Source organism: Anopheles funestus, chromosome 2RL (assembly GCF_943734845.2).
Source record: "Anopheles funestus chromosome 2RL, idAnoFuneDA-416_04, whole genome shotgun sequence".
NCBI classification, from domain to species: domain Eukaryota; kingdom Metazoa; phylum Arthropoda; class Insecta; order Diptera; family Culicidae; genus Anopheles; species Anopheles funestus.
This window is the reverse complement of record NC_064598.1, coordinates 66,778,944-66,790,971: the sequence shown is the minus strand read 5'-3', so window position 1 is coordinate 66,790,971 and position 12,028 is coordinate 66,778,944. Positions and strand designations below refer to the sequence as shown.

General features: G+C 43.3%; 3 protein-coding genes and 2 non-coding genes across 5 annotated transcripts; 1 reads left to right on the top strand and 4 right to left on the bottom strand.

The window, feature by feature from the left end:
• Nucleotides 1-614: 614 nt before the first annotated feature.
• On the bottom strand, nt 615-7,986 carry LOC125762286 (dyslexia-associated protein KIAA0319-like protein). Its single transcript, XM_049424197.1, has 7 exons — nt 7,257-7,986; nt 5,282-7,176; nt 4,908-5,207; nt 4,536-4,841; nt 4,224-4,458; nt 3,971-4,138; nt 615-1,949 (listed from the first exon to the last, which is right to left on the bottom strand). Exons 1-7 carry the CDS (start codon nt 7,447-7,449, stop codon nt 1,756-1,758), a joined length of 3,291 nt encoding a protein of 1,096 aa, XP_049280154.1. The 5' UTR covers nt 7,450-7,986; the 3' UTR covers nt 615-1,755.
• Nucleotides 2,310-2,431, bottom strand: LOC125766682 (U5 spliceosomal RNA). The gene has a single exon (XR_007418691.1). It is a non-coding gene; the product is annotated as a U5 spliceosomal RNA (small nuclear RNA).
• LOC125766680 (U5 spliceosomal RNA) lies at nt 3,409-3,527 on the bottom strand. Its single transcript, XR_007418689.1, has one exon. It is a non-coding gene; the product is annotated as a U5 spliceosomal RNA (small nuclear RNA).
• A 255-nt stretch (nt 7,987-8,241) lies between the features above and the next one.
• On the top strand, nt 8,242-9,027 carry LOC125774935 (uncharacterized). The gene has a single exon (XM_049445307.1). The coding sequence runs from the start codon at nt 8,242-8,244 to the stop codon at nt 9,025-9,027; it is 786 nt and encodes a 261-aa protein (XP_049301264.1).
• A 161-nt stretch (nt 9,028-9,188) lies between these two features.
• On the bottom strand, nt 9,189-11,904 carry LOC125762297 (SUMO-activating enzyme subunit 2). Its single transcript, XM_049424230.1, has 5 exons — nt 11,511-11,904; nt 11,257-11,411; nt 10,887-11,174; nt 10,289-10,821; nt 9,189-10,226 (listed from the first exon to the last, which is right to left on the bottom strand). The coding sequence occupies exons 1-5, from the start codon at nt 11,652-11,654 to the stop codon at nt 9,361-9,363; spliced, it is 1,986 nt and encodes a 661-aa protein (XP_049280187.1). The 5' UTR covers nt 11,655-11,904; the 3' UTR covers nt 9,189-9,360.
• Between the last annotated feature and the right edge of the window lie 124 nt (nt 11,905-12,028).

The following is a 12,028-nucleotide window of genomic DNA, read 5'->3' as shown; positions in this document are numbered from 1 at the left end:
CATCACTAAAACTGGTACATTGCATTCCATTTGGTGTGTGGAATGGGTGCATAATTATAGTCAGTTTTTGCGGCAAACCTTGAGCCGTAGTCCATCTTCTTGTGCGTCTATGAACCCGTAGCTACCGTACAATAATATTAAGCACAGCTAATTGATCATGGGCTATTTGATTCCATGCTGGCTCGTCCGATCTATGTTTGCTTTGACTGTTTGAAGTGTAAAGTTACGCCGAATAAAGTTTAAAATCACTAATAATTACTCCAATTAGCATCGAACCACTTCCGTTAGCTTGTGAGCGATGCGAAATGGGGGCATGTATTATGCAAAAAAAAATATGAACCACATGACATTGGTTTAATTTTAAAGGTTTTACACCCGCATGCGATCGAACTAATGTCTAATTGTTGGTTAATCGTTGAACCGGTCTTCTTCGTTTTCTGTTTGTTTGTTTGCAGCATTGATTGAACTTCTTTTTTTCTAACGATCAAACACATGTCGGAAAAGCGAGGAGATATGTTTGGTGTGTGAAAGAAAGAGCTAGAATCAGGTCGGAATACAATTTTTCGTTTGTGATATTATCATTTTTCTATCGATATTACTACGGACCGCATCGCTTTGTGTTCATATTATATTTTTCATCCTTTTTTATCCTGTATCGCAACGCATGTCTTTATACTCAATGATGCACACATTAGTTCATCATTACTCCTTTCAGATACGGTCAGATGCCGGTCAGAATACGATCGTTTTGTTGCCCATTCTAATACTACCAAACATTACCGAGTCCTGATCAAACTGATACTCGGATCCGGCAAATACTTATAACGATCCCCACGCATCTTCATCGTCCACCAATTGATTCTGTTGCGAATGGCGCCTTTCCTCACAGCCCGATTTGGTACGGGTACGGCGTTACGCTTCTGTATTAATACTTTTTTTACCTGTTCACTTGCACTCCAATTTGCAATGTGTGCGTATTTTGTTTTGTGTTATTTCTCTTACTAAAGGTACGGAATATGTTATGGTTGAAGACATTAAAAAAAAAGAACAACACTCATAAGCAAACCCTTCTACGAACATATTTCCTGTGTTACGTGGCTGTATCGCAAACAGTGATAGGATTAATTTAAAATCCTCACTACCCTCGGTATGATAAATGCAACCATTCATAAGCAAGGAACAAAGATTGTTAATAAATTTAAGTCCAATTTCTTGACCGGACTTATCGTGTGAGCCTCAAACTGAAATTATGTTGTCTTTCCTTTGTTAATCGTAAGCAGTTCGTTCCGAGTCTTAGCATTGAGAATGCTTACTTGATTACTTCGATGGCTTGTGAATCACATTGGTTATTACAATTACTTATACTTCTTAAAGCACGTATCATACTAGAATGTTTCGAAAGAAATACGAAGTTAGACAAGGATAGCTGTAGTTTACGTTTAATAAAATTAAATGAAACAATTATATTAACAAAACAAAAACAAAAGTACTAAAGATGGAATGGGGGAAAGCATGTAAGATTAAAGTGTCTCAAATAAATGTTTGTTATACATACATACTTTACAAAATCACTACAAGCGCATTAGGAACGTATTGGTAAAGAAATTTCTTCAGACTAGTTGTATCCAACGCACCAGGTTTTTAGCCTCATTTCCCACCAGTGGCATTGTAATAGTTATCGACTGTTGCTTCTTTTTTTTCATATTTCCTCACTGTGTGAACCACTCAATTGTGGTTCGTATTCACTTCCTTGACTTAAGCTTTTATACGCCGTCCGAGACGCGTAACACCGTACTTAGGATGACTGCCAGCACCGTTTCTTAGCTCACCATTTGGTAAGCCGCCGTTGCCGGATCGTCCCGGCAAGAGTCCGTTTTGTCGTGAGCGGCTCTCGAACAGCACGTCCGAATCGGTTTCGCTGTCGGAAATGGTTGTTCCCGCGCGATTGACTGCAAGAAGTAAAGGAAAGATTTAATCAGATTATGTATGTATTGATAAGACACTTTCTTCATTTGATCATATCTCATAACTTTCCAAATAATGATCGTCAGTGTAAGTTGGGAACCTCTCAGTCTCTCCTCTTCTTGGCTTAAAGACCACAAATGACATGTACCGGCCAAAGCTTATCACGTAGCCGGATAGTGATTCCTTCCTACGGGAGGACGGTCCAACAAGAATTTGATATACGATCCTGTCGTGAAGAACAGGCCTTACTCATTGCATACCTCACTGGAAGCCCTCTCGCGATAAGCGTTTTAGTTATGTACAAAAAGCAATTAACGTGTGTTTGGTATTAAACGATTAGGGCTCAACCCCTGATGGGGTCGAGACATCAAAAATTCAAGTTAGACTCATTAGAGTAACCCTCTCCACGGAAATCTTTAGTAAAAGGCGAAAGATTTATTCGACATTTGAAGAGAGATCAGAGTAACTGCAACACACACTTTCTCAACCACCACACCAACACACAACATGCTATGCTAGCGATGCTATGCTATGCTACCCTACACTACCTCCCTTCCACATCCAAGAACCAACTTTCCTGTGAAAACACACGATTTTATACAAATCCCATTTTACAATTGAAATAAAACAATCAATACGCTCATAAATTGCTACATGACACAGTTTCCTTTCGCTAAACATAATTATCTATGCTTTTTAACATTCCCTACAACGAGGAAACAGCCGGCCGTGTTGCATTTTTTATTCTTCTGTTTTCTTCTTCATTTCTAGCTGTTCTGACAACGCATTTATAAATGACAAAGCACGTGCAAGAGAAGAACATTTGTAAGGCTTCGAAATCGCATCAACATATACATGCAGAAACGAAATACCACACAGTGCAGTATGAATGTTTAACCCAACGCAACATTAAATTCAATTGCATTATGTGGAAATATTCTAAGATACAATAGTTTCCTGTTATTTATAGCGTGAAGGAATATTTGTCTAGCAAATATTTGCTAATTTTTGCTTCAACTGTTCTTTTTAAATTTAAAAAGTGGTCAAAATAGCTTTTCAAATTTCATGAATATTCGATGTAATGTGATATGTTATCATTTACAACATATCAATAAAATTCATTGTGCTTTTTGTAACATACCTAATTTCAATCAGCGATTTACCTATTCTTATCCTAGCACTCTAAGCTTAGGCCCACAACGATTGTCTTGCCCTCGTATTAGCAACAGTTTCAGTGACCGGCATTATTTCAGCGCAATTTAACCCAAACTCGTAAACAGAAAAAGCATAATTCTACGAATATTCTCCTACTGTTTAATGTGCGTTCGCAAAAGTGGACTGATTGACCTTGGATAGGTAGATAACAAACGCACTTGTAATAACAAACTTCGTCTTCTGCACCGAACCTGCACAATTATTTTTAATCTGGAAATAAGGGCTCAACCCCTGATGAGGTCGAGACGACAAAAATTCAATTTAGACTCATTAGAGTATCCCTCTCCACGGAAATCTTTAGTAAAAGGCGAAAGATTTATTCGACATCTGAAGAGAGATCAGAGTAACTGCAACACACACTTTCCCAACCACCCCATCAACACGTCACATGCTATGCTAGCGATGCGTGACTAGGCCGTACGCATTCATGTCACACACCCGTCTGCATAACAGACAGCGGCACATCATCACAATTAAATCCAGCTTCCATGCAACATCAACATTCATTTCAATTACTCGCACCAAATCCAAATCAATGAACACCCTAACAACCAAAAAATTACTCTTTTTGGCGAAAATCGCAACATTTTCCTAGCAACCGGCACGAAAGCCTTCCCTTGTTATTATCGCTCTCGCATTGACATCTCTCTATTCCCCACAGTGAAGCACAGCAAATGTTTCACATTTGTAGAGCTTCACATGTACTTTGTACGGTTTTACCATTGCAGGGGCGTTCGACCACATTTTAAATTGGTCTAGAATCAAACATTTAATTTTTATCAATACTCACATGAAGGCAATTCTTCATCGTGCGTTTGCAGCAGAGAATACTTTTGCGGCTTTGGTCTCGTGCGTGGTTTTGCCGACCTTCGGCAAAAACAGGTAATACCCCAACAGATTCCGGATAGTACAAAAAACACTATCAGTACACCAACAATCACGTACAGTATGGACCAATCTGTAGTAACGAAACAAAAAAAACCCCAAATTAACATTAGATATTTTACCGTACATTAGCATTCTACTCTACACTGGCTACATACCACAGTTTGCTTCTGCAATACCCCAAAAGTAAAAAATATCCGGCATCCAAAAGCTTTGGCAGATGCATTCGCGTGTTTCCGCATTACAAACTCCATGTCCGGAACATTCGTTCTGACATACGGTCGTGCGTATGCCAACTACCGACGTTCCCAGTATAGTATAGTCACGCCAAAACTTTTCCTTCAGTATTCGCTCAACTTCGAGCGCTGGCATTAGCTCCTGTTTGTCTTTATCCTGTCGAAGAAAAAGAAACAACCATTACATTGATTCCATTCTGCGCCTTCCAGTCCGGTCCGTCTAGTGCTTTTTACCTCGAGACCATATTTTTTCTCCACGTAAAATACAATCACCACCTGTCCCGTTCTTGGTTCCACTTTCAGTTCTCTAACGTGTAATTTCGCCATATTGTCACCAATTAGCAGGGTCAGCTTTTGTTCGATCGAATCCAACTCGGTTGCAGTCAGTACGGTTGCTTCAGTTGTAATCGTTACCTCAACCAAGCTCATCAGCAATGGATCTGGATGTACTATGATACTCACAGTGTCAGATGCGGACAGGCCTTGTCCATCGTATACAGTCAACTTAAACACGTACCGTCCAGTAACGATGTTCGTTAACTACAAGCAGAACATTATACATTACGTGGCCATCCGTGTTTTCGCTTTTTCCTTTCTACGACTTACCATCAGAACCGGTTTACTATCGCTATCACCGATTATTGTGCCCATCGCCAAACTGCTCGGTTCCCGCGTCCAACTGTACCGAGCGATGCCAAGATCATCACTAGATCGGCTTCCATTCAGCACGAGTATGTTCGTGGGCAGTGTTACCGTCTGATCGCCCCCTGCATTCGCAATCGGGGCTGTGTTCTTTTCCTGCACCACCGTAATGCGTACCCGATCGCTTGCATTGTTGTTCGCCTCGTCCGAAACGATCAGCTCGAACACGTAATCCCCTATCGTCATGGCGGTTGCATTCGCTATCTGCAGTGAAATGAAGCAAGGATTAGATACAATCCACACGTACAACAAGCTAAGAAACTACAGGACACACTTACGGAAGCATTCGCGTTCTCGATCAACGCCGTATTCGGTCCCGATATCTGCTGCCAGTAGTAGGTGATGATTTTAATATCATCGCTCGATTCACTCCCATTAAGCGCGACCCAGGTTTGAGGCAGATAGATCGTAGTACCGTTTACACCTGCCTTTGCCACCGGTGGACGGTTTGTTGGTGGTTTCACGAACACGTGCACCATCGAGGTGGAACTTTGGTTCTTAGCATCCGTCACCTTCAACTCGAACGCGTACACACCCTCTTCTAGGTTGGACAGCTGCAAAAACGGTGTCCTCGTGTTCTGCATATCAACCGCCTTCGATTGGTTGGTACTGATCTTGGTCCACTCCCAGGCCACGATTCCATTGTCGTCCTTCGACAGTGATCCATTCAGCGTGACGTTATTGTTCGGTAGGTACAGAATTACGTTTTTACCCGCATTCGCTTCCGGTGGGTAATCTATCTCCTTTAGCACCTGTATGATGGCCGTCGTACTATTGCTCAAACCCTGCTCATCCACAACGGTCAGATTGAACGTATAGTTGCCGGCGATCGTTAAATCTTTCAGCTGGAGCGTGCTCACCTCCGGTAGCTCGGGCTGATAACCGAGCGGTCCCTGTGCTAACACCCACTGCCAGCGGATGATTTTTACATCGTCGCTTGAAGCACTGCCATCGAGAATCGCTTCATGGTTGGGCAGTCGAACGGGTTGATTAGCTGGCGTTATTACCGCACGCGGAGGTTTGTTAATTTTCTGCTCCGGCAGTACGGTGATGTTCATGAACGCTTCACCGTACGAACCGTTCTGACCGCTGACCGTTACCTTGAACTGATACAATCCTTCCGCCAGCCCGGACAGCTTTGCGATCGATTTCGTTTGATCTGCTATCGTGCTGTTACTGTCACCTTTCGGCTGCGATACCAACGTCCACAAGTAGTTGTACTTGTCTCCGCTCGTTTTCTCGTCCGGTATTACGTACGCGGAAAGCGTAGCCTCATTGGTCGGCAGCCGGACATCCTTCGATGCGACCGAAACGGTGAGCTCTTTCGTGGTGCTCGAATGTATCGCTGACTGTGGAGGATCCACTTCCGTGTCCCCGTTCCCAATGCCCATTGTTAGCTTCTGCGCAGATAACATCTGGGGGACTACTTGCTGTTGTTGCTGCTCCGCCAACTGTTCCTTCGTGAGACAAACATCCTTTTCGCTTCGTTCAAATCCTTCCGGACAGGCACAAAAACCATGCCGCAGGTTTGGAACAACACGCAAACACACTTCGTTCCGTGGACACGAGTCTTCGCGTGTCACATCACACGGCCGCATCGAACCGAGCGCTTTCGTCTCGGAATAGTATTTGCTCTCGTCCGCTTCCTCATCGTACTGATCGCGAATGTAGTTGTTAGCGTACTTCTCGAACCCTGCTCCAGGGGTACCGTAGTCAAGCGATTTGTACGGACCGCGGTAAATATCCTCCACCGATGGGAGTCCGTACTTTTCTTCGCCCCGTGCCCTCTGTCCGCCATTCGCAAGGTTGTACATTTCCGTCAGCTTGCCCAGCAAGTTTTCCTCCCCATCATCGTCCGATATCCGAACGGGAGGAACCGCACCGTTCGCCGCCAGCAGTTGTTTCTGTTGTGCTTTCTTTAACACCTCCCACCAGCTCGTTTCCACCAGCGATCCATCCTCGATCGGATTCACCAGCACCATGCGCAACGTGGAGGTCGTTTCTTTTTTCGCCGGAAGGCACAAATCATTGCTGATGCACTTGACATGATAACAGGTTTGATTAAATATGAAAGCAGTGTGACAATTCGATCCCTTCATACAGCAATCCCTTACGCACTCTTCCAGCGTGGTGGCCTTCGAAATTTCCGTAAAGTTTCCGGCATTTTTATTACCTACAATCAATGAAAAAAACAGAAGCATGAAAACAGGTGTCATGAGTTTGGATATGAAGATTAATCCTTCTGTTTCTTACCGATAGGTGCGTAGCCTTCAAACACGTAATGCATCATGCGAGGACACTTTTCAATTCCGGATAGTTCCGATGCTTCCGACACCAAACGTGGGTCTTCCTTACGTACCTCGTCAAGGCCACAGTTGGCCCACGGAATGGTGGCCAATGCCAGAAACACAAAACAAACCCAATCGCGTAACGATGCACCACCCATGGCCACCTGTTTTTAAATAAATCTGTTGCTATGCTTAATCTCCAGCGCTCCAGCACGGTTGCCGCTCTGCCTCCTTGATTTTCGTGTTTTCGCTCGGCACATTCACTTTCTTCGTCGTATCAACCTTGCCTGTTTTGCCTTGGGCCGTGTTGCACTGTATTGCACTAATTTTCAGCTCGTTCGCAGGTCGGTTCGGTGCATTGTAATTGGCTGCACCGCATACAGCAAATGTGGGTTGGCTCGATATTGTCCCAGCGGATTCTTTTACCAACGTTTCCGGTTCAAGGGATAGGTGGAAGGTGATATATTATTGATAAAAAGGAACTGTGCAAATTCCAGACGGCTGACAAAACACTGCACAAAAACGTCAACCACCGAACGATTTGTTTTGTTATCATTTGATAATTGAAGAAATTTCACAGGGTGACTCTGCTAGTGTTAGTTTGGCAAAACAAAATTTTAAAATTAGTTTTTTACACGTTTCATCTTTTGGCTTCCTAATGTATTCCTGCTCACTCAAACACATTGCGTGAAGAATTTAAATAGTTTTTCCACAATTGGTGAGTCTTTCGCGTTAACGACGAGTATGAAGAATCTTTAGACTACATCTGAGTCAATCTCACTACTACACTATTCCTAAATGTGCTCTAGATATTTAACTTCCTTTTCTTTTACCTTCGACTAACGATCGCCATTTGCTGTTCCTACAAGGACATTCTTCCATCGTTAGTATTTACTTGCCGCCCAAACTCAATGGTTGTGCCTCAACGTTTAACATACGGATCTCCTGCGATGGCGAAAGAAGTAACACAAACGGTAACCAAACCGATGTCTGTGAAAAAAATAACCAATGCAGAAGAAATCAGTACGACAGCAATAGCTACTGAACTGAAGACGGAGTCTCAACTTATATCGATCACCGGCAATAACCATGATAGCAATGGAAAAGCCAGCAAAAAAACCTACGAACTGATGATCATCGACGCCATCACTGAGAACGATCCACGCCGGAAGGGGATATCGTTTGCGCTGATTAAAAAGTTTATCAAAGGCAAGTACCAGATCGAAGGGGAAATATCATCCTACATAAAGAAGGCCTTTGAAAAGCTTAGTAACAAGGGTAGTGTCGAACGGGTGTCTGGAAGCAGCGGCATAAGTGGAAGTATCCGACTTACCAAAGACCACGTAGAAAGTGTTAAGAAGCAGCAGAAGCTCGCTGCAAAACCGAAACCGAAACCTAAAAATCCCAAACAAACCAAAAAACAGTTGAAAACCAAACCTAAGAAGGAGGATAAGGATACAAACAATAACAATAAGAAAAAGGGCCACGCTTCTAAGGTAAAGCCCACGCCACATGCTAAACTGAACACAAAGAAAACCGCCATTACAAAAACGAAGCTAGCACGATCCGGTGGTAAGGTGCGGCTATCTATCGCTACCGTAGCGGATCCCATGCCAAGTACGAACGTGAAGACGACCAAGACAAAGATGAAAGCTCCAAAAACGAGCACCGCTGAAAAACCAGCAAAAACCAACGGTCAGAAGAAACCGAAGCCTACAAAAGTGCGTAATGATTAGAAGTAATGTGTATTTGTTACAGGACAGCCCGATTTTGGAAAAAAAATAATTTATACTTTTAATGTTTGAGTCTCTAAACTGTGTTAGATATTGTGTTGAAAATAAATTGACGATTTCCAAAGGAATTGAATAAAATTAATTTTTGAAGTAATAAACAATGATTTTTCTTAAACATTTTGCATTTGCTGCACTGCTGAATAAATTTATTATGGAGATTTTCTACTCATACGAAAATACAGTTGTTAGTGTAGTGATATCGATCATAATGAGATGGATTGATAAGAACGTGTGCGTTCGCACTTTTACAACCTATGTATAAACCTTACCACCTACTTATTCCATGATGATCAAATCATCATCGTCATCCACCGGTTGTGGTTCGTGTGACACCATTTTCGCCTTTTTGTGCGCTGGTTCATCCTCTGCTGGGGCATGCTTTCGCTTATCCACGCTCTTGCTCGGTGTTGTGGTGTGGGCCTTTGACGTGGACGGTTTTTCGACATTGTCCTCCGGCTCCTCGACTATGCACAGGTCATCATCGTCCTCATCTATAATCTGATTGGTGGTAGTTTTCTTACCATTCGCAGACCCGTTCAGACCTTTAGATGTGGAAGGTTGCGCATCATCTAGTGGTGGGGCCGCCGAAGGCACACTTTCCTCTTCCTTCGGTTTCAACGAATTAGGATCGGCAACAATCTCGAACGGGTCCTCCTCGCGACCCGGATCCTTGTGCAGAACCGTAATACTCAGCTCATAGTTTTGCAGAAAATCGTCCACCTTTAGAATGCACCCGTCGACAATTTTCATCTCTTCCAGTGTTTTATCATTGTTACAGTCGGTTTCTCCCTCTTCGGAAGAAATTACAATCGAATTCATACCATCCAGAGTGACATCCGGACTGACCATATTTAGTGCTTTGATCAGAATATCGTCACGAAGCTCGCGCACGGTTAAGTTCTTTGTGTCGAGCTTCAGGACAACCTCCGGTTTGGCGGCACAAACGTAGCATTTCGGGTTCGGTGGCATGATTTCGGTTTCCGGCACGATGAACCGGTTCCGGCCATTTACCCGCAATCTAACGTACACCGTTTGGCACTTTTCGTACTCTTCCTGCAACAAACGGAATGCACGCATTACGACAATGCCGGCCGTAATAGCGTTGGTAGTCGCAATCGCCGGAATAATGTTTCCGGCCATAGCTGAAGAAGAAGAAAAAGAATTAACTCCAATCCTAAGTTTGGCATTAACGCAGCAAACTTACATTTGATCTCGAAACGGCTCTTTCTGGGAATGTCAAAGATTTGCGCACGAATGTTAGCACACGCAGCCACAAAATCCATCGCTTCCTTGTCATCCTTATCCCAAACGAGGTGGTCTCCCTCTGGTAGCTTAGTGAATGCCGTTTCCAACGCTTTAAGACTGTCAGCAAACACCTTTGCAGTTTCCACCGCACTGAGCACTTTCTGATCACGTACAACACTATCCTCAATAATGGTACCATCCTTCGCGTCCTCTTGCTGCGTGTCCCATTTCGCGGGCTTCGGTGGATTACGGTTCTTCCACAGATTGGACATACTCAGCAGATAGTTGATATCGTCGAAGAAAAGTTTGTTGAAAATCTTCTCCGGATCGTATCCACATTGCTTCGCCCATGCACGCGTATTAACCCGATCAACGTTTCCCTTTTCGTTTGCATCTTTCTCCAGCGCTGATTGACCGACATCCGCACCGGCTTCCGGATCAGCCGTATCAGGAGAAACGTCTTCATCCTCATTACTTTCACCAAACAATTGGCTGCAAGTGTAAAACAAAGGAAAAGTTTTGTACGAATATTCCAATACTATTTAGAGAATTCTTACTTGAACAGATGTTTGGCCCAAACAATGCAGTGAATCGGCTCTGATGGAGTGTTTCTTATCGTACACCCTGGGAAGGTTTTTTGAGCTGGTTGTGGGCTACACTCATAGCATTTTGTAAGACCTCGCTTGATCAGTTCCACTTGACCGTTGTATCCGGCTGTACCTGATTCTATTAACGGCACTTCAGCCGTCAAGCACAAACGATTGACATGACTGCGTGCGGCACGGTTATCCAGCGCATTCAGTACAATCGAAAAGCGTTGAAAGAAATTTACGCCATAGTTATTGCTGAAAGGGTAAAGAAGGATACGATTAGTTATTGCTGACCAAAAAACGTAGGAAGTAAGCCGTGGAAGGTAGTTGTACATACGTTGTAATACTGTCATGGTATGCTTTGATTTTTGCATTCGGGTTGAAAGTGAGCGCACTCTCACGGGCAACGTTGGCCTTCGACTTCCCAACGTGCTCCTTGTGGAACAAAAATTGACGATTTAGGTTGCTCACATCAATCGTATCCAAGTCGATCTGGAAGAAACGTAGATAAGAAACGTAGAACGTAGAATACGAATGTAAGGTTATGTTTCCAGTGACGCTGCGCTGGTACATATCTGCAGATATACTTACGATCTCTATGTCCTGGAATCCTGTTAATACAAGATTTTTCAATATTTCACACCCAATTCCACCGGCTCCAACAACCAACACCTTCGATTCGGTGATTTTTTTCTGCAGTCCCGACTCGAAAACACCCTCAATCTGGGCAGCCATATTTTATCCGGTGGCGAACAATTTCACTCTACGCGCACGTATCACTTTAGAACTGTTTGTAATTAACAAACTAGCACTGAAAACACTGCCGTGAAGACGATCCAACAAGATGTTCCAAACAGCGGATAGTTTAATTTATGGAAAAAGCCACTTTTACCATTAAACCGGGTGCATAAACTAACACAAAACAGCGTTCCGCTTATATTGTTTCTTGTTTCCCCGAAAACCGCTTGCTGACATTTTGACAGCAATAATGACAGTACAGTTTGACAACGGAAAACAGCGGAATTTTCCCCATTCAAATCCCTACGTACCCAGGAGACAAACTTTTTAATACGGACAAACAAGCTCAATGTAATTAATAAAGCAATTTC